General features: G+C 39.1%; 1 protein-coding gene across 2 annotated transcripts in view; it reads right to left on the minus strand.

Moving 5' to 3' along the window:
* Window positions 1-255: 255 nt before the first annotated feature.
* The window catches only part of grik2 (glutamate receptor, ionotropic, kainate 2), a 214,978-nt gene continuing 191,933 nt past the window's right edge, over window positions 256-23,300 (minus strand). Inside the window, exons 16-18 of one of the 2 annotated variants that reach the window (XM_040164473.2) lie at window positions 17,950-18,200; window positions 17,692-17,719; window positions 256-2,285 (exon numbers count right to left, since the gene is read on the minus strand). In XM_040164473.2, coding sequence (XP_040020407.2) covers window positions 2,032-2,285; window positions 17,692-17,719; window positions 17,950-18,200 — 533 coding nt within the window. In that variant the 3' untranslated portion in view covers window positions 256-2,031. The remainder of the gene's footprint in view (window positions 2,286-17,691; window positions 17,720-17,949; window positions 18,201-23,300) is intronic. The other variant, XM_040164475.2, reaches the window with a different exon arrangement.

Here is a 23,300-nt window from a genome sequence, read left to right on the forward strand (position 1 = left end):
TTCCTTTCGAGATTTTTGTTTTATTTTAGGCTGCCTTAACAACATCTGTCCGGGAACAGCAGATGGAAATTAGCCTCTCTGGCTAACTCTGGCTCACTTACAGTACACCCGTTGATTAGTGTGCATTGTCCCTGCAAAATAAATGAATAAATTATTTAAATGACCAACGAGGGCATCTGGGCTTTGTGTTTCAATTGTTGACGCTATTACATCTAATTTATTTTCAACATCCATACAATAATTAGGCAAGCAAGGTAAAAGTTGCGAACGCCTTTTTATTATCCTTAAACTTGTGCATCAACTTTGAAGGGTAAACTGTGCACTCCATTTTGTTTCACAACAAGTTTAAAATTAGTTAAGCATATATTTTTTTAAATACATCTTTTCCCATTTTGAAACCGTTAACACACAATTGCTCAGCACTGGACTCTAGCAGTCAATCAGTAATCGGGGTAGAATGATAAGCATCATCAGCAGTCTTCCTCTCTTCCTGTGTGTGTACATTACGGATCTGCTCTAACCAGTATAATTATTATTCTTTCATGTCAAGTAAAATATCTTTCTTTAAATATGATTCCTTTACATGATAAAAAATACTTTCTAGTTCCCTTCCTCTCTCTTATTTACGTCACTGATGTTTACCAGAGTTCTATGTTCTATTCATTGTACCATAACAGTACTAAATAGTCTGAATCTGATCCACAGAGGATGGGTGCACTGTGCAATATTGTGTGTACATATGTGAGTGTGTGTATGTGTGTGTGTGTGTGTGTATGTGTGTTGGATCTTTCTGGTGTCAGAAAGCCTCCAGAACTACGGGCCTGGAGTACCACCTCTCTACTGTGGTTGACAGTCGTCATGGTGCATTTCGTGTTGATACAAATTATTACAAAGTATTGATTCTCTTCGTACAAAAACACTTTTTCATAGAAATTGCATTTTGCACAAGTAAATGTTGAGGTTTGCTTCCAATGAAGAAAAGAAAAGCCACAGAGTACAAAATGAAACTAGACACAAAAAACGAAACCATGTGTATACCGATACAGATTTAAAGTGAGGTGTATTGACGGCAGAAGTAAAAATCCAGGCCGTCCATTATAATAAATAGTTTAATAAATAAAATAACATTTTGAATAAATAGTTTACGTGTTGTGGTGTGATTACTATAAATTTAGACTAAGTGAGTTGTGCCCACGGCATTCCAAGTTCCTCCTTATTAACATTAAGAGTCATAACTCTTAGGCTGATAGAGCAACAGCTCACTATATTGCCCTGCTCTGTTTTCTGCTTTCTACACCACAGAAACCCCCCCACCCCCATCCCTACGCCTTCTACATTATCTCTAATGTGATAGTACTCTGAAACACAAATAAATTATATCACTTATTGCCTGATGGATGATATACAGTATATTTGTTTTTGATGTCAATCAATATCATAAATGTCCTTTCAGTACATTTTGACAGCATCAGCTCCCGTCTGTCTTCAGGGGTTTGATCCGAGAAGGTTCAGAGCCTATGCGGTCACTTTATTCACAGCTTTAGAAAAAAGGCTATTCCTATCTCCCCAGTACCCCAGTAAGTATCTCTATGTTCACTCATAATCTCTGAGATGCTGTTAACGCTGCTTGAACATCCTGTTTTTAGCTGTTCAGTGCTAAACTGACAAACCAGCATTCAAAAATAATGGGTCTGATTTTTATTTCTTCATGTTTCTTTGGCCCTCCTGTCTCACACCTTAAATATGTTGCCAATCCTCTCTCTTTGACTTCTGGGTTTTCAAAATCTTGCTCCTGCTGTTGGGTGCCTTGCCAACATGATATGAACATGTTGAACATATGAACATACTGAGTTAACTCTCCGAAATTTCACACAGGTTCAAGTTATTTCCACAGGAAATATTGTTGAATCACTTAAACTGAGCTAATTATACAGAAACAAGAATGACATTTGTTAATATACTCCCAAGCACCTTTGTGCTACCTTTTTTGAAGTAACCCGACTGTCAACCATTACAACCCACTTCCCCCCTTTACCATTTTCCCCCACCCTTTTCCCCAGTGTCTCTGCACGCTTCCTCTCTGCAGGAGAGAGGGTGATAAAGTGATTGTGATTCCCTTGTTAGGCCATGGTCTCTTTCCCTGGCAGTCTGCGGTCGTTGAAGGTGTGCATGTTGATGACCTCCTCCGTTTTTACTATGACAGGTGGCTGAGGCTTGTGTTTGAACCGGCGCTGGCACTTGAGGGACACCCGCAGTTCGTCCACCATGGCATTGCAGAAGGACCTCTGCATGAAGGAAATAGAAAAAAGAAAACCAGAATGGGTTTCTGGCCGCTTCCTGAGTCCAAATGTTATGGACAAATGAGCAAGACTGTTCTCTCTGTGGGCAGCCTCATTATGTAGTCTTCCCCCATCACCACCCTCCACCAGCAGTTCAAAGCTGCCATAAGGAAACATGTTGAAATATACAGTGTAGCAGGCTGGGAATGGAAAGACTACTGGATGGGAACAGGGGAAGAAGTAGGATGAGGGAGGTGCAGGTCCATAGGCTGTGTAGTATAATGTAGTGAGGAGGCGTGGAATCAGTCGACAGTGTGTCAGAATGTATCATAGATGAATTTAAGGTTGTTATTGCTCATGCAGGGCATTTTATGCATAGTGTATGACGCATTGCAAGAATGTTTTGTACATTTCAAAACGAATGTTTTGATGTATGCATTCTCTCCTCTGCTTTTACATTAGCAATGGCCAGTGCTCCCCCTAATGCCGTTTTTATTTTTTATTAGGGCTGTCAACATGAACGTGTTAATCTATGTGATCAATGATGCAGAAAAATGAGTTCATGCGTTTGTCACTTCCAGACTGGACTACTGTAATTCTTTGTTATCGGGCTGCTCTTGTAAGCCTCTCCAGTTGATTCAGAATGCTGCAGTACGTGTATTAACAAGAACTAAAAAAAGGGATCATATCACTCCTGTATTAACTTCTCTGCACTGGCTCCCTGTTAAATCAAGAATAGATTTTAAGGTACTTCTCCTCACCTACAAGGCACTTGCTGGTGAGGCACCGTCGTATCTTAAAGAGCTACAAGGCAGCTGCGCTCCATAGATGCTGGGTTAATTGTTGTTCCTATGGTTTTAAAAAGTAGGCTGGGGGCCAGAGCCTTCAGTTATCAAGCTCCTCTTTTGTGGAACCAGGTTCCACTTTCAGTCCAGGGGGCAGATTCGGTCAGCTCTTTTAAAGTAAAACTTTCCTCTTTGATTCTGCCTATAGTTAGGGCTGGCTCAGGTTAGCCCGGACCAGCCCTTAGTTAAGCTGCTATAAGCTTAGACTGCCGGAGGACTTCTTAGGTCACACCAAGCTCCTCTCTCACGCTCTTGTTCTACCATAATTCACGTTTTATTAATGCACATGACTAATTCAGCTTCTTTCCGGGAGTTTTTTTGTGCTTTCTCCCCTAGCAGGTCTCCATAGATCGTAGTTCCTTCTGGACGCTGGTCCTGACACCTGCCGTGGCCCAGCTGACGCCTGCTGCTGCCATCATCATCATCATCATTATTGTCTTAGATATTAATCATATTACTGTACTCGTAAACCAACATTACCCTAAGTCTCTGTGCTCTCCCTCCCCACAGGCTTCTGTAGATGGTGGTTCTATCTGATGGTGGGTCGTCCTGCTGTGCGCCTGGCTTACTACTCACAATTACTTGAATGATTTCTGTCATAGGAATTGCATGTATTATACATTGTTCATTCTGTACACATGGCATCCATTGCAGTCTGTCCGTCCCGGGAGTGGGATCCCTCCTCTGACGGGAGGGTTTCGGGACAGAGGATGTCGTATGTGTACAGACTGTAAAGCCCTCTGAGGCAAATTTGTAATTTGCGATTTGGGTCTATACAAAATAAAATGAATTGAATTGAATCAATGTGGCTGAGATTAATGCAACAAAATATTTTAACGCAGTTGATGTACGTTTGCTAAGCTAGCAGCTAGGCTACTTCCATCTCAATATCTAACATTACCCTGCGCGGCACAATACATTAAATTACATAGTCTGCAGAGGACCACCACTGTGTCTCTAAAAGACCGTGGTTTGAAAACATCCTGGCTAAATTTGGGGAGATTGTTGGCACTTCAAATGCAGCCGTTAAACGATGGATAGTTGAGAGCAAAGTGCACGAGCACAGCAGGACGAGTCACTGGTTCAACATGTTCCACCCGTTGGAATTCTGCCCCCAAGATTTTGAAATGTGTATAGTTTTGTGTTTAAAAGAACACAACACAACAGTGTCTAAAATACTTTCTAAACTGATTACTTTTAAGATATAGTTTAGAATAAAAACAAACAATAAAAACAACATTGTAACAACAACAACATTCATTAATCGCCATTAAACAGGATTAATGAATTTCAAAGTGTGAAATTAATTAGTTAATTTTTTTATTAATTAGTAAATAAATCGATTATAATAGTTACAAATAAAACGTAGGGCTGTCAAAGTATTTTGAGCCTCAATGGAGACACAATTAGGGGCCAAAAATGTTCCTCTTTATTTTTCAGTGTGTAACAGTGCTGTCCTGAAATAATAATAATACCAATAATATTTCCATTTGTGATCTTAGTAATTTATACAGGGTACCAAAAATAAACCAAAGCTTACCTGGTGATGTACGTTTAAGTGTTTGGACCGACTAACGTCGCTGCATGCTATAAATGCTATTACGTTATATGCATTGCGTATTTAAAAAAAAAAACGTTTGTCTAAGGGTGGTTAGTCCCTGACAAAAAAACTAACTAAACCAGAGAACTGCATTTTTTATGTTTTGGGAGTAGAATGCATTGACAATACTTTGGCACGAATGTAATTCAGGAAATAGATTAATGATTGATCAATAATGAACTGTCAAGCTAGAACTTAGATAACGGGTCCTAAATCTTCTCTGAATAGTATAAATATGGACCTGCAGACTTTCATGACAACCAAGCCAACCTAATTTGCTGATAAAGGCTTCAGTCAACATTTTAGAATAAGCGGGTTTTATAGTTTTATAACAAACAATATTATATATATAATAATTCTTATTAATTTTAATATTCATTAAATATAAAAAGTATGTGATGGGCTACCTTTAATGTTCTTGTCAACTATTTTGCAGGCTAATAAATACTTTTAATGTTTACATATTTCCGAAGGTGTTCATAAATGTACTTGCTTACAAAACTGATTTTAAATTTCTCTCTTGAAATGAGAATTCCCGGTGCTTTTTTCTAGTTCATTATTATTTTATTTTTCTGTCAGTAGCTATCTGTTTTTAAGCTGCTGCCTGTCTTGGCCAGGTTACTCTTGGCAAATACATTCTTAATCTAAAAGGTTAGTTAGTTAGTTAGGTGAGTACATATTTGCTTGTAGACTAAATCATTTTTATTTAATGTTATGGTTGAGGTTTGGAAAAACATCTTAGATTGGGTTAAATCATAATCAATATGTGGTTATGGCCATGCTTAAAAAAACAGGAAAATAATGATAGCCCCTTGGATTCCAGTTTTGTTGACCCATGCTGTCTCTTAACAGGGTACATAGTTACAATAATAACATCACTTGACTTCCTCATCAAAAAAATAACCACAACAACTAGAGGGCTTGGACAAAAAACCTCTGGCACTCAGCAGGTGCTGACATTCTACACTTTCTCAATAATCTTCCTTAAAATGAGAAGTAATGATTCCAGGCCACAGGTTCTTTCTTATGATGCGAGTACTTCTGTTTTGCTCGACATAAAAGAAAACATTGAGGATCTTTGAATGGGAAGTGATTACTTAATTTGGAGATTATATCTCCACACTGGCCTGGGAACGCCTTGGGATCCACCAGTCAGAGCTGTGGCCCAGGAAAGAGAAGTTTGGGGTCCCCTGCTGGAACTGTTGCCCCTGCAACCAAGCATTTGAAGATGAGATAAGATGAGAAAAAAATGAAATACTCTGTCAAAGACTGCTCTGCAGGTGGTCATTTCTTGGAACTATGCAGATATTCATTAAAAATACTTTCTCATTAAGTTGATTAGAAACCCTGACGTCTGGCAGGCATTGTGTTTATAGCAACATTATTTTGGAGACTGTTATCTCTCAAAAGTTAGTGCTGCTGACTTTCAGTAATACATTAACATTTTTTTTCAATGAGTGGCACCTATGATGCCTTTTTAAAGTTCTTATTACTGAGAAACCAGCCCCATAACATAATAAGAACATTGTGGTTGGATGGTTTTGTAAAACCCTGGGTTAGGTTTGCTTTATTTCTGATGCTGCGCATCTCGCCATCTCTCTCTCCCTCTCTCTCTGCCTCTTTTATACGCTTGTCCGCTTGTACCCTGAGCTGCTCTGAGCTGCGTGGTTCAAACAAAATGCATGTGAAGTCCTCAAGTTGGTTATGCTTTCATTTTTTCTTTTTACTGTCCTGGCTGTAGCGGCGACCCCCCTGGGAACCCCTGGATTGAATTAAGGCAGCTAGGATACTTGGACAGAGGGATACAGTAGCTGGATTACTGTGTGTTTACCATGACTTCTTTTGTTGAGCTGCATTAACTGACTTAGTTGGCATCTTGGGAAGAGTAGAACAAGCTCAAAACTTTGACAAATGGTGTTATCACGGAATGAAATTGTTCAGGTAAATTAGTTGATAAAAAGCAGCCTTTTAGTGACTAGTTGTTTTTTAGTCGTCTGCTCCGTAAATGGCAAACCCATGAGAGAAAGTCTAATAACTGTAAATACTTTGTCTATTTAGAAAATGTCTTTTTCTGTAGGATAAAGGGAAACACTTGTGGGTACTATGATGTGTAAAAATCAGTTTATATGTTACTTTATATATTATACAGTTTGAATTTTGTAAATTGCCTAAATAAATATCATTAACAGCCCTATAAATCCTATAAACATGGAGATATCAGGCTAAACCCTCATCTATATGATAGTCTAGTGTGTAGACAGTGCGCATGTAAAGATTCACGTTGATGGAGTGAGAATAAACTACTCTAGAGGAGGCTTTTGTGAAGGCCTCAGGGCAAGCGGACGGTAGGAGTTGGAATCTGGATTTTTGTCTAAGTCCGGCTCTGATTGGCAGATGTCCCTTTTAATCGACTTTTAAAAAATTCTTTGATCCTATTTGATCCCAAGAGGAAATGATGGACAGCTTCCTTAGCCACTCAGAGGCCAAAATCGGTAGAGTGTAAAATGACGCTTGAGAGTGAGGATTGGCTGTAAAATCCAACCATTCCAAAGCAATGAGGTACTGTTTGAGTCATGGAAGATGGATGGCGGCCGTATTCAAAAACGGCAAATGTAGGAGATATTTATGATTCATACGCTTTGATGGCTTGGTGATTTTTGTACTTTCAATTCAGCATGGTTTGCCTGAGTCAAATGTAGACAACATTACTGGATTTAGCGATTTGCTGTGTCGTTTTCAGTGATAGCATTTAGCATCCAAGGATTGTTCAACTGCCGAGTAGACAGTTTTGGGCGTATTTTGCATAGGGTATTTTCTCTTCTTTAACTCTTACTAAAGTTGTTAAAGTATTTTAAAACAAATGAGTGCATATTGTAGCCAAGACTCTAACGTTTCAAACCAAGTGGTCCATTCATATATTTGTTAATGATGAGTCCACGACAGTTTGGTTCTGCTTGGTTCTAGCCGGGTTAAGGTCCTTAAGGGCGACACTCATCACCAATTAAGTGCAGTGCACACAGGGAGCAACATTTGTATTAATTTAGGTTCTGTTTTTGTCAGTTTTGTAAATGTACGTGGAGTTGGTCTCCACCATCTGGCTCCTCAGTTAAATGCTCCATGATTTTTCCCCTGCTGGTTGATAACCACGTCCCAGTGCTGCTGCAGGAAATATGACAGGTGAAAGTGAATCTGAATCAAAACAACAAGCTAAAAGAGGCTATAAAGCTAAGATGAATTATTATGTCATCACATTTAGATTTACGACCCCTTCATGGTTCTAAAAGCGGAAGCTTCCTCGGATTATTATGCTATCACACTAATGACTATTTTTCTATTGCAAATTGCTAAATTGTAAATTCATTTTCAATACAGTCTATCAAACGAACATTCCTGTTGTGTATTGTTTAGTGCCATTATTACTACCTGGTACAACTATAGTCAACATGAGACACGCAATGTACAAGCAGATTGCCTTAACAACTCTGAAACATGCTGGCTGTTCATGACTATTGATTCTCCCTCTTCCGGTAAAATGAAATGGCCCGGCATTGTTTTTACTAGTGAAAGCCATGCAGCTCCAGCCTTTTGGAAACTGGGCACACTCTACTGCACTTTGGGGACGCATTGCCATAATGGCTGCCTGCTACTGGCATGCTGGATTGATAGAGGCTGCTTAGGGTCATTGGATTACACTGTTTTTATGACACTCAACAAACAGCTACGGCGATTGCTCCGTGGAAAGGCCTGTCCGCTTTGAGAAGCATGAAAGGGTCGTAAATCTAATGTGGGGGGCAGACATGCAAAGGAAAAACGCGCATTTAGTTCAGCAAATATTTACACTAGCCTGATCGGATACAAATGAGTAATAATATTAATAGACGTTTCCGTAAGGATACTATTTGTTTATTCTCATTCAGTATGGCTTGTATTGGAGCAATAATCCCAAAGTAATCAGACAAATATGTTTCAAGAAATACATGTTAGCAGTTGAATATTATTTTGGAATAGGCAATTTAAAAGGAGAACTTTTGGTCTATTCTTTAACTCTCTGCAATATATTAGACATAAGAAAAACCTCCCCTGTGTTAGTGAATAAAGGACTCTGTTTAGCTTGAATGGACGCGTACAGTATAGTATTCCTATATATCAATCATGGATTGCGTGGGCTTGCTTTGTTTCACAAATTGTCAAAGCGGGGCTGCTGGTTAGGAATAGCCGCGCTTTGTTACTTTGTAGGCCATTTTGCAGGAAGCGAGAAGTGCTTTCACAGGGACAGATGCAGCTTTTACAAAATGACTCTGCATGACAGTTTTCCAATTTATTTTGGTATGACTAAAGTGCTTGTTCACATGATCAGGGTTGGGGATTTCCAAGTGTCTTTTCAGTTTAGAGGGCCTAATACGGTCTGCCGTCAGTACTTTAAGACTCATCACACTGGGATAGTCTCGTCATATTTTTGTACTTTTAGCTTTGTGTGCCGTTGCCGTGGTAGTCGTGTTGCCAAATGTGCCGTTGTGCAAATGTTAAGTTAATATAATTTTTGATATACTGTATATATCTGTAATGCTGCCATTGGTTGTCATATGTTTACATTTTTGTTGGGCTACTGATCTGGTCATTTAAATTTTTAAAAAAAGACTACATGTCTCAAGTGCAGGAGCTTTTGGAACGGGATAGTCGTATTGGTCTTTAATAACATATGTCTGGTGGTTAGTTAAAAAGACACCAATTTCCCATCTAACTGAGACCAACAGCATAAATACTGTTGATCTGAGCACAGACATCTCCAGGTGTGTATGTGTGTGTGTGCACCATATGCATTCAAGCAGGCGTGTGTGTATGTGTGCACGCGTGTGTGTGCGTGCGTGCGTGTGTGTGCTGGGTTGATGAGATGGTTTCCTCACACACAGCTGGTGGTCCCTGCACCCCGAGAGTCAGGTTAGTCTGCGGCAGCCTCAGCAGCAGGCAGGAAGAGAGGAAAAAGCAACAGGAGGAGGAGGAGTGGAAGGAAAAGGAGTGGGAGCAGGAAGCAGAGGAGGAGCTGAGGAACCGGAGGTTGGGGGGGAAGGAGAGGAGAGAAAGGAGCAGAAGGTGGAGGAGGGGACGGAGGGGGACAACCATGGTAATCATGGAATCTGAAAGTGTAGCATGGAGATGACAAATAGATTTTGCATTGACAGTTTATGAGGCATGTGATTTGGTTAAAAATTATGTCCAAAATCGGTTGTCTGTCTTTAACTTAAATTAGCAAGAACCATTTGCTCAAATATACTGTAACACAAACTTTCATCATCATTGGACGAAAAACCCTTTCACTTTTTGTCTTGACTGCTCTAAAACAGAATTTAATATTACCACCAATCCAAAATTCATAGATATTAAAAAGAAACAAAGGCAATAATTGTAGAGTAGACTAAACACATAATATTTATTTATTCCTTGTTTTGATATAGATTTCAGACAAAAAGCTCCAGGGTGTGTGTAAGATAACAGTTGGAAACTGCGACCTAAGCTCCTTCATCCTTACATTTAGTATTTTGATTTACAACTTTTGATGTTTAAAATAGTTAGTTTTGCCCAACCGAATAATCCAGATGACTGCAATTGATTAAAAATGGTATTATCAAAAACACTGCTACTCTTTTTTTTATTATTGTTATTTTTGTGACAAAATTTTGTGTTGGAATCTAAAGAAATTTCCAAATTTCTATTTATGTTCAGTTCATCAATTACCTTTATAATGGCTCTTTGAAATTTAGAGACGTCCCGATACACAAATACTATTGCCAGCCATCGATGTGCTGTTAAACAGATAATATTCTTTTTTTCATGTGAAAAACTCTCCCTCAAACAGCTGAATATATCGAATCCAGTTTTGGCATCAGATCCATTTTAATATATTACATTCTAATACATCATGATTAGGTTATACTTGACCTTTGCCCAATACTCATTTTTACAGATTAGCGCTTGAACATAACTTCAATGCCACCACTGTTAGCCTCAGCCATAAACCCAGTTATTTAGACCTGTAGGATTTGTGTTTAACCACCAGTGTCTATTACTTACCAATGCTTAAAGCTTTGGTTTTGAGGTCGAGGTGAGTTACTACCACCAACACATATTTATAAATGTGAATATATTTAGTCTAACATGTGAGCAGTTGCACTGAGGTGTCAACTGAGCCCCTCTAAGATAATGTCAGCTACAATGTTTTGGACTTGATTGCGTGTTGAGTATACTGTTGTAATTTTCAACTTTTGCTTGATGTGCTTGCTACTGAAGGTACATAGCACTTAAGGCATTACCCATACTATAATTATGCAACCTTGCCCAGCTAATGTGGCTAGTTTGGAGTGGATAGAAAGCCAATACTCAAGATAGGAGCCATCTATTTTAAGTAATCAATTCAAATCATCTCATTTTGTATAGCCCAAAATTGCAAATTACAAATACTATGTGTTCTAAGCTAGGCTAAAAGGGTCCAACTGAACTGATCTACTTTATCATCTGCCTATGGATCTGAGGGAAAACAAACATACTTCCCAAACTTTTGGAGGGCTCCTTTGAAGCAGAAAAAATGACATAGTCATGATGGAATGTATTCAAACAACGTAAAAGCAACAGACTAGACAAGTAAAGGAAAGTCGCCTAGTCTTCATAGATTAATCAAACCGACAAGCCAGCAGAGGTCTAGAGTTTGTTAAGTTATCAAATGTTTATTAATACTTTTATTAAAATGTTTAACATGTGTATATTTTGTTCTGGTAATGATCTCATTTTATGGCGTTTCAATCTGTTACGCCTCAATCTGTAATCTCAAAAACATTTCTATTAAACCTTTAAAAAACTACTAACAGTTCCCTTGTTGTGTAAGAGAGTGTATGGCTCATCCATAATATGTCAATAACTTGCTGCTATTTGCTGCTATTTGTGCTCCATTCTAATGTTACAGAAGTAAACATGAAACTCAAATTGCAGGGTCAAGCATGTGTAACTAGCGTCGACGCAGGGGTAGAGATAGCAAAAATGTAAAAGGCCATGGGTTAAAAATGCAATGTAAGTTGCTTTGGATAAAAGCATCAGATAAATTACCTGTAATGTAATGTAACAAAACAAAGAGATGCTTAGCACCAAATTTTTCAACTCTACACTTTCAGCATCATTATGAGAAAACAACCCCATGAAGTAGAAATAGGATGTATTCAAATATAAGGTAGGCCTCGAGCAATGAAATAAAATATGTGGTTGATTAGACAGACTCGCACGAAGCACGGGCTTCACATTATAGTGAATCTTCCATTTTCTTCAATCCATATTTTGACTAAATAAATCAGCCTGGGGTTCAGGCATTGACCTTTTTTATAATGTTATAATAATTTGCCTGTTCAAGTAATGAACCAACACAATAAGAGTTTTTTCCCAGACAATAAGTGTACAAACAAGGTTTATGAAAGTTAGTTCATGGTTTGTTTTCTGATACATCTATAAACGCATTTCCAGCTGTTTGTTGTTCATGTAACAGTTTTATTCTCATTTCTATGACTCAATAATAGAGGTTTTATGTATTCCACCATAGTCACTTATATACTTATCACACATTATCTAGAATACTTAAAATTTCACAACCTTTGCACCAATAATACAACAACTGCCAACATAAGCAAGTTGGTGGGTTATTGCTGAGCAAATGACAACATTAGGTATTGACATGTCTAGTTGTTAATAAAACAGTAGTAGTTAAACAAATGCTTTGTTCGAGGATTTCCAGTCAGGATTTCGAGTGCATCATAGCACAGAAACAGCACTAGTGAAAATTACGAATGATCTTCTACTTGCATCGGACCAAGGACTCATCTCTTTTCTTGTCTTGCTGGACCTTAATGCTGCATTTGACACCATTGATCATTGTATCCTGTTGCAAGGACTAGAACATTGGATTGGTATTAAAGGAACTGCACTCAGCTAGTTTAGGTCCTATTTATCGGATCGAACCCAATTTGTGCTTTTGAACGGTGAATCCTCGATGACCACCAATGTTGGTCACGGAGACCCACAAGGTTCTGTGCTTGGACCGATTTAATTTACCCTCTATATGCTTCCTTTGGCCGACGTTATCAGAAAACACTCCTTATACTTTTATTGTTACGCAGACGATACTCAACTGTATCTGTCGATCAAGCCAACCAGCTTGATAGCTTCAAGAATGTCTTGGAGACATCAAAACGTGGATGACCTGCATCTTCCTGATGTTAAACTCAGAAAAAAAGTTGTCTTGATAGACCCAGAGCGCCAAAAGTCACTTGATACAGTTTCTATGGCTGGAATTGCTCTGGTATCTAGCAGCACCGTCAAGGACCTTGGAGTTCTCTTTAACCAGGATACGTCCTTCAACTCTCATATAAGGAAGACTTCAAGGACCGCCTTTTTTCATCTAGGTAACATATCAAAAATCAATCTTCCTCTCTCAAAATGACTCGCTGCTCTTGTAAATCTCTTAAGCCTCTCCAGTTGATTCAGAATGCTGCAGCACGTGTATTAACAAGAACTAAGAAAAGGGATCATATTAGTCCTGCATTAACTTCTCTGCACTGGCTCTGTTAAATCAAGAATATAATTTAAGGTACTTCTCTTCACCTACAAGGCACTTGCTGGTGAGGCACCGTCTTATCTTAAAAAGCTTGTAACACCATGTTGCCCTACAAGGCAGCTGCGCTCCATAGATGCTGGGTTACTTGTTGTTCCCAGAGTTTTAAAAAGTAAGAACAGCTTCCACTTACAGTCCGGGGGGCAGATTCGGTCAGCTCTTTTAAGATAAAGCTTAAAACTTTCCTCTTTGACATTGCTCATAGTTAGGGCTGGCTCAGGTTAGCCCTTACTTAAGCTGCTATAGGCTTAGACTGCTGGGGGACTTTTTAGGACACACCAAGCTCCTCTCTCACTGTCTCTCTTTCTACAATAATCGATGTTTTATTAATCAATATCACCAATTCAGCTTCTTTCCCAGAGTTTTGTGTGCTTTCTCGTCTCGCAGGTCTCCGTAGATTGTAGTTCCGTCTGGACACTGGTCCTGACTCCTGCCTTGCCCCGCGGACACTTACCGCTTCTAACACCATTGCTATTCCCATTTTTTATTGCTGTAAACATTAATGCGCATCACTAACTTTGTTTCTTCCATGGAGTACTTGTGCTTTCTCGCCATAAAGGTTTCCATTCTATCTGGACCCTGTTCCTGCCTCCGCCCCTGCTGACACCTACCGCTGCTTTCATCATTGTTATTATTTTAAATATGAATCATATTACTATTACTGTCATCATAAACCAATATTACCCTTCTTCGAGGAGGATTCTGTGGATGGTGGTTCTATCTGATGGTGGTTGTCCCTGCAGTGGTCCTGCCGTAAACCTGGCTTACTACTCGCAATTATTTGAAGAATTTCTGTTACAGGAATTGAATGTATTGTAGATCTTTTACATTGTTCATTCTGTACACATGACATGCATTGTAGTCTGTCCATCCTGGGAGAGGGATCCCTCCTCTGACGTTCTCCCTAATGTTTCTTCCCTTTTTTCTCCATGGAAGGGTATTTCCTGTGCCGATGGGAAAGTTTCAGGACAGAGGATATTGCATGTGTACAGACTGTAAAGCCCTCTGAAGCCAATTTGTAATTTGCAATTTTGGGCTGTACAAAATAAAATTAATTGAATTAATACTGTAGTTGCTAAACCTGGTAAGAATTGTTTTTGATTAATGACACTTATAATTTCAATGAGCACCAATTTAATCTGATAAACATATTTGAATATGAATTATTGTGTACTTTGTGCAATACTGTCATGTTCTAATTAAGTCCTGTGCCACTATTGAGAGAAACACACAGATTTCCCTTTTTGTAGAGAAACAGAACGTGGGCATGTGCTCACCAGAAGCCCTGACGCATGTGAACAACTGAATGAAAACTGTAGTAGTGCTTGAATAAAATAAACCATCACTGCATCTGAACCATAGTTTATTTGCCAAAACCAAAACATCTTGTGGCAGGTAGACTATGTCAGCTTCTTGAGGCCTTTAAAACACAACAATAGTCCAGGGCGATTTAATCATACCATAGTGATTATAGTTCACATACTAAGTGAACCATTATGTACAACCTCAAACAAAAGAGTGACAGTTTGTCTATCCATGCACGCTTTCATGGGCTTTTACAATAGCACGTCCAAACAGTAGAGTGCATGACACATGCCTGTAGTGGCATTTGTGCAGAAAGGAAGTCTACAATAGATTTGGTGTCTATACAAGGTCTGAAAAAAGGTGGGATGTTTTCATTTGAATGTAGAAACCTTGTGTACGTAAACTAAAATGTCAGACTGTCGGTCCTGCCTTCAAGGTGCCTGTTGGGTCTGTTCTTCCTGTCTGTCTTTGTTTACCCTGTTCTGAATAAATTAATAACCTCGTGAAGCTTAACGCTCACACTGTATATGCAGCATTACAACCCCCTGTACTCACACATTACATTGTTAGATATTGAAACTGGAGAAACATTAGATTGACTTGTTGGATGATTTGGATAAAAGCTTGAGATAAAACTGCATTATTTAAGACAATTGCCTGGACTTACCAAAGACAATATCAAAGATTCAGATTAAGTTGATGTCAGAAGTAATATATTTGCTACTTGTGTTCTTTATCTTATCATTAGGACTGACATATGCTAATGTAATTTATCCCAGGCAATAACTGGAGCGCAATACAATGCACTGAGAGGTTTCTATGGCTAGATTACTGCTGACCATTAGCAAGATATCCAGGCACCAATATTAAATTGAGCACACCATGTCAAACGTTCAGAGTTGATATTTAATAAGTCCCAAATTACAGAGTATTTATTTAATGTTCATACTAGGTCTACCATTGTTAAGATCACCATTTTCTAGTTTTGTAATAGCATGTAATGGAATTCAGACATTCCTGAATTTCAAATCTTCAAACTCTTGTTTAAAATGTAAATTGTGCTGGAGGAATAAAATCATGATTCATGAATCCAGTCCACAACATTTAATTTCGAATTTACACTTGCTAAAGCTTCTATTTGTCAGTACTGATACATCGTTATAATATCCTTAGTATCCGTAGAGCAACGTTTTATGATCTGTTTAACTAGTTTTTATATGCACAGAGGAGTACTTCCGCCAGCAGAGGCAGAGTAATACAAACTGCTTTGAATTGATCTTTCTTTGACTAGATGATATTGGCATGGTCAATTTAGTGGGTAAACATTACAGTGAAAAAGAAGCATTAGTAATGCTTGTTGCTATGGCCTTTACAGCATATTTGTGCATATTGTTACTTCACTGCTGTGCCTTCAACCTATTTATTCACCCTGCCCACACCATATGTGTGCATTCATTCATTTGTGTGTTAAATATTAGAGGGTTCTGAGTGTATTCAGTTAACATAATGACACCACAGATCTGTGTGACTTGTTAATGCGGGGTCACAGGGGGCAGATAAAAGCCTAGGCAATCACTAAAAGCCAATGCGGAAGGATGCTGTTACAGTCCTCAGGATGAGTACTGCATCGCTCCAGACAATGGGATTCCTGTTTGTCTCCTCCCACGGGAGCCTATTACTGTAAAAGCAAAACACAACGACAGCAGCAGAGGAATCGGTCCAAAGAGCTCTGCTGTCTCTGGCCAATTAAAATATTGGATGATTGTCGATTTTGGAAATCAAAGATTCTAAAGCATATTCAGAACAGCTAGATATGTCAACCCACTGAGAATGCAATTATGGCTATTTTTTTTTATTGATTTTCATAAAGTTTTACAATATGATCTAGGTAGTATCAGTACAACAACTGTGACCCTAAATATGTCAAATTTCCCTATCTTGGGCATGTTCCTCTGAAAAAAACTATTACTGAATTGGAATCAAAGGAGAATATTACAGTGTTAAATTACATTTTCAAATTCATATCTAAATAATAATTACTATTCATTCTGTTGATTATTTCTGCATCCATTGTATAAAACAGACATTTTGTCAACGGTACAGATGCTGACCCTTAGTTTCTCTGTTAACAATCCTGATTAGAGAGATTAGAGGGGTCACATTGTTTTTCTTTCAGCTAGTCGTCCAGCAATCTAAATGGAGTAGCAAGGCACCGTAGAAGCCGGTTAGCTTATAGCTAATAGGCTAACTGGCTTCTGAAGTGCTTAAGCGTCATCGTGTATCTAACAGCTCACTGCTGGATATAAAATGATTCATTACTGATATTTCATCTGCTGAAAACACATTAAACCATACAAAACGTCTGAGCAAATACATCCCTCATTGAAGAATGCTCCACTTTTGATTGAAATGTATACTACATTTATAAAGTTTTTCTGAAAATGATAAATTTCACAACTCATGCTTAGGTTTTATTATACATTATTATACAATCTCAGCTGCATCAAGCCTAAGTATACTGTTCAGATATGTTTGGCAAATTGGATTAAGATTAAGCAGTAATTAACCGCCTTATTTTTTTAAACAGGAAAAAAATGAATTGGGGAATTTATGTATTAAACACAATCGTTTGTTATGTTGCTGCACCAATCCAAAAAGTTGATGTATGGGCTGAATGCCACAGATATGGACAGTGAGAATAGTTTGATTATAAGCAGAATGATGGAGGTGTGTGTTTGTCTGTTGATGACATGAGTGATGTAGCAGAGCATGTGTCTGTGATTGCACTGTATATTACAGCCAGCCCTCAAACCTTTTATTACACTGCTCTTAGTGTTACCATACCCCAGGAGTGCCAGGAAGAAATCAAACATTAGAAAACAGTTTAACGTTTTGGTAAATGTTAGATCATGTTAGGTTATAACAGAAAAAAAAGTGTTTGGAGTTTTTCTTGAGGTCATTTGAGATGGTGGTTAAAGTCTAGCTTGGATCCATGGTGACAGCAGAATTCCTCACGTTTCTTATCTCGTTGTCGCCATTGGGCCTAAGTGAATAAACGCAAAGAAACCAACCCTTATCTTACTGCATATGATATAGCAATCATTATAGTGTGAGTTTCCGCAATTTGGCAAGCAAATTATTTCGTTAAAACATATTTTAGAACATGTATTTAGCATATGTTTTGTTTTGTATTCTATGAGACTTTCACCGCATACGTGGTTATAGAAAGTAGAAAATAACAAAGCAGAGGTGGAAGTTAGAGGTATTTCTTACCTTTTCAAGTTGTGCATTCTGTTTGGACTTGTAGAGGAACTCTCCAACGGCCACGAACACGGAGAGGACCAGTCCTGCAGCAAGGATGATGAAGATCCCTCCGATATTTTGCACCCCGAGGGCGCTGGCCTCCTTACTGTCCTCCTCCGGACAGCCATTTCCTCTCCACCACTTCTCCTTCATCATGTGCAGCTTCCCTTCCTCCTGAAGCTGTAGGATGGCAATGGTGATCTTATCTCGGTACGGAGAGCCTGAAGGACCAAAAGACGCCAGGTCAGCGGGAGCAACCAACATGACTTGATCACTGGCTTTGTTTAATTTTAGCACAGATTTGAACTTTTATTAAAAATGAACTTTGGTGGTCTGCAAAAGTTTGATCAGTCAGTCGTTGTCATTGCCACTCCTTCATACAGGGCGGAGGGGGCTGGAGTCAATCCCAGCCAACACCGTAGTGAAACGGGGTGCACCCTGGATGGTTTCCAGTAAATCGCAGGGCTGACACAGAGACAAACAACCATTCACATCCACAGAACATTTTGTCAAAAATAAACCTAATCCCCAGGGCATGTCTTTGGACTGTGGGAGGAAGTAAGAGTTGAAATGGGCTGATATAATCCTAATTTAAAGAAGAACATAAAGAAGAGAAATGCCTCCCGTACCTCCATCAATGACTTCATGAGAATTGGTAATTAGCAATTGTAAAGTCTCAGAGTGCCATCAAGGAAATCAAAGGAATCTTTTTAACCACAGAATTAAGGGACTTGCTGAATAGAGGAAATTAATTATGCTGTTAATGTCACCTAAGCGTCGTACCATCAATTTTAAAGAAATGGTTCCAAAAAGTCTAGCCACACCACAGCCATGATGACAGCAATGGAAGTGATGATACTGTACTGTACCATATGAATGCATTTACAATAACGTTAGCCTATATCTTTCATTGTAAAGTCAAACGTCATAAAGAGTCATTTATATGGGCTTTTAAAAATCAAATTACAAACAAGGTCTGCACGGCTCTTAAATTGTGAACGACTGAAATTCAAATACCACAAAATTGGTGAATGAGGCAAGTCCTTTAAATTGACTGCTTAGTAACAATGTGTGTCTTTTACAACCCAAAGCCTGAGTCTCCAATTTGGTATTACATTAAAATAGTTTATTCTCAACATTCATTACAAGAAATACAATGATTAAGAACAAAGTTGTACTGTCAGTAAAACTATACATTTCCAAATATGCCAAGAAGTGACAGGTAAGATGGCTAAGCATAGTAAATCAGTTCCATTCAAACCCTTCACATTACCTCACTGCTAAAAATCTGCAGAACTATTTGAGACAAAAACAGTTATTTGCAGGAACCTATTAGAATCCAAATTGACGAAAAGCCAGCTTTTATCAATGAGACCAGTGTTTGACATGTTTTTAAAAAACGTTAAAAGGTTTGGTTTTGGTAAACTTGGTTAAAGCACAGTCTGAACCTGAATCCAAATTTCGTTGTTAAAATGTTGTTTAAAAAAAGCACTAGAATGATCTGCCTAACAACCTGGAATAAAACCAAGGATGTGTGTCTTATTCAACTGAATTTTGTGAATCTTTCACAAACTGCCCTGGGTGTGTGTTTTACCAGAACCGAGTGTGTGACGCATCAGTTTCATGGGCTCATCGTGAAATCCTTTAGGATTTGAGATAACGGCTCAGTTTTCTCAGATTGTTACTTTCATTTCATTTAAGTCACATCTTCATTGGGTGTGGGGTATTTTCCAAACTCATGATGTGACTATACTCAAAAGAGCATGTGGTAGTACAGACTATTATGTCTGTTTTCAGTTATTGCATCAAAATCTCATCAGTCACATGATGTATTGTCTTCACAAAGATACATTCTGGTAAATGATTTTAAATGAAGGGCCCTCCAGAGATTTGATGTCCATGCTTAATTCTCCGTTTGTGTGCTGTTTATTATCCTTTCACCCTCTCTCACACACATCCCGTAGTGTGACCGTGTGGTGGTGAAAGCGGCGGGGGCTGAGGTGGAGTATGTGCCGCCGGTCACAGCGTTTGAGTAATGCATTCATGGCCCTTCTTGTTTACGAGGCGAAGCTGAACAGCCGTTGGCTAGCGGCTAGACAGCAGCCTGCTGACAAGCAGTACAGACACTTCCTCCAAACCCTGTTTGATTAACGCAGTCTAATGAAGATTGATACTCATCGGGGGGGAAGGACAAAGAGAAAAAAAGGACGTTGAATAATGCAAAGCCTCTTGAGACTTCAGAGTCTGTGGATACACAAGCTGCCAGCAAAAAAGCTGTGCAGGGAGTGACCGCAATTAATGACATATTTGAAGGAAACACATACATGTATACTGATTATCTGTGAAAAAAAATGTAATACTTCTTTCGCTGGGATGGGGCCGGGACACACGAATGGCCATAATGAAAGGAGATTATATTTTTTCCTCAAATGTGTTTTTGTTCAGTATTAGTCAGGAATCGCATGGATTACCACATCACAAGATGACAGTACGGAGAAAATTAAAATAACTTGAAATATAATGCATAAATACTCCATTTAATAAATACAAACTGAATGATTGATAAATAGATGCATGTCTCACAGATCAGTTAATGGTAATCAGGCTGGTAGAAATGGTGAGATATCAAAGTAACTGACAGATTAAATATCACAGCTGTTATAGGCATTCTGTTGCATTGCTGCTGCATCTCAGTCCAAGCGCTAAATGTTTCTCCTCAGCCACTGTGTTTGTCAGACCAGGGAGTTCTGCACTGCGACTCAGCAGCACGATTGTTGTGAGGGCTAATGCTTCCTTGTTAAAAAAAAGTGTTTCCTTCCTACCCACCTATTTCCTAACCCCTATGTTGTTACCACAGCAACCCATGCAGACAGGTTGGTAATCTCTGGCTACACAAATCTGATCATCAGCCACTGTGTAAGATGAATAAAATGTTGAAAATATCTGATTAAAGACAATCAAATTTGCCTGCAGTCTTAATGTAGCTGCAGTCTCTATAGATTTGAGAATGTCACTTAAAAACAAAAAGCTGAATGTTCCTAATTGTCCCTTCCACACTACTAACCAGAGGTACGTGATTATAGGTATTTCTGACCCCTCAAAGCGCTTTTGACATATTATTATTCTTACACTGATGGCAGAGGCTGCTATGCAACTAACTGTGCCTTGCCCAAGGACACGTCGATCAACAACCTTCTGATTCAAAGACGACCCTGCTTGTGTGTGAGGTAGTAACACACTAAGTGCCAAGTCTTTGTTCGTTGTGAATAACTAGTGCTCTAACCCTAACACTAACCGCGTACCTCTCAGTATTTTACCTTTGAACTTTCACAAACAAACAAATAAAGTTTATTTCAACTTTCTCTTTTGGTACTTAACTTGACTAATGTTCTCGCCATAGATGGATATCAATCCACGGCCTACTCATGTAGTTCCGTTGAACAAACAATATTATAAAAGCTGTGTCTTAACCTTCTGTTCATCATTAGCGACACCCACACAATGAAAGTTTTGTTACCAAAATGGGTTGAGGTCTCCTTGACAACTTTCTGCAATTGGTCAGCATGCTAAAATAGCAATTTATAACATAGGGGGGTTTTGTGCATTAAAAAAAATATTATCTAAATAATAATCTAAAAAACTATTGGTCTTCTTGTGACAAACACAGTACGCATCGTTGGGTCCTGTGTTAGCCGATCATATGTTAAAATATTGGCAAAGGACCAACGTGAGCTAACAGTAGAGATTTCAAGCAATAAACACATTATTAAAATGAGCTATGACAGCTGGGGGGGTGAACTAAGTCTGTCCATTGCAAAGCTGAGGGATCTGCCAAGGGGTCGATCGAGTGCTGTGGCTCTATCAGGAGCCATGTTCTACTCTCTGTTCAAGTCAGTGAAATATATGCTAAATGGTCCGGCTACATGGGAATACAGGCTACATATGGTAAAGGGTACTAAAAGGGTAGGATTAGCAATTTAAATACCTTGTTCTGACTGCATGTGAATGGGTCACCAGGGAGTAATGATGAAAACACTCCTCCTTTATTCGGTACGGACAATGTGTGTGGTGCACAAGCTGTCACAGGCGAGCACTCACTTCCCCTTCATTCCACTCGCCCCCTTCAGCCTCCTTTCTTTCTTTCTTTCAGTGCGTACACACATGCACATGTAGAATATAAATAGATGTATGCAGTCATCTAGGCATTCATGCAGACACACACACACTCAGACACACATACTGTAGCAAGCCTTCAAAAGGAGCACATCAGTCAAGAAATGCAATCACCCAAAGCAAATAAAGCCTACCTGCAGTGTTTTCACACACAGCAAAACAGTCCCTGAAATGAGGTGTTGTGGCTGACCAGCAGAGCATACACAAACAGGAGCAAACGACCTTGACAATGCTCACAGTCCTAGAGGACATTTCCCTTATTTGTCAGGACAAAACATCTACTGGATATCATCTATTCTCCAAATAAAGAGATTTCTGAAGGCGCATGCTGATAACATTTGTTTGTTATAGATTGTAAAAAAAAAATCAAAACAATTGTGACCATTTTCATGTCAAAATGCCAAGATCTCAGATACGAAATAGGTCTGGCTGAGTTTTGGAAACCAGCATCGTTTTTTTTAATCATTTGAAAGGTTCAGTGTTCAGTTAAATTAGGATACCATGAGACAATGAGGAATACAATGACCTAGCCTGACCTAGCCTGCCTTTTGACCACAAATTCCCTACCTGCTCCTTTTCGGATTTGTTTGCCTGTCTGATTGCCAGCCTATTCTCGTTTACGGGTTCCTTGCCTGCCCCTATCCTGGTTTTGACCTTGACTGAACACAAGTAAATGAACGTTGATTGGATTTCTGTTTCCGAGTTGTGCTTTTGGGTTCCAGTACCTGTAATCCTTAGATACGGTTTTCTCCTGTCCAGTGCGGCCAAATGGGGGCACTCGTCAGTAGTAGTTGGGATACTGGTGAGCGGACCAGAGCCTTCTCTCAACTCCTTACAAAGACTATTGTTGCCCGCATCTCTCCTCCATTCCGACTTCCTACCATGACATCAGGGAGGGGTTTAGCAAGGCTCGGGCACTCTCGTTACCACCTCACCGGCCCCACCACTGCGCTATTGACCTCCATCCGGGCGCTTCATTACCTTCCAGTCGGTTATACAACCTGTCAACACCAGAGAAGGCCTCCATGAAAGTGTACATCTAACAATCCTTGAAATCATCTATCGGGGGCTGAACAGAATCACTTCCTGGAACAAGTATCCTGTGCCTCTGATTAACTCTGCATTCAAACCTTTGTCTGGAGCCACAA

This window comes from Gasterosteus aculeatus, chromosome 20 (assembly GCF_964276395.1).
Source record: "Gasterosteus aculeatus chromosome 20, fGasAcu3.hap1.1, whole genome shotgun sequence".
Classification (NCBI taxonomy): domain Eukaryota; kingdom Metazoa; phylum Chordata; class Actinopteri; order Perciformes; family Gasterosteidae; genus Gasterosteus; species Gasterosteus aculeatus.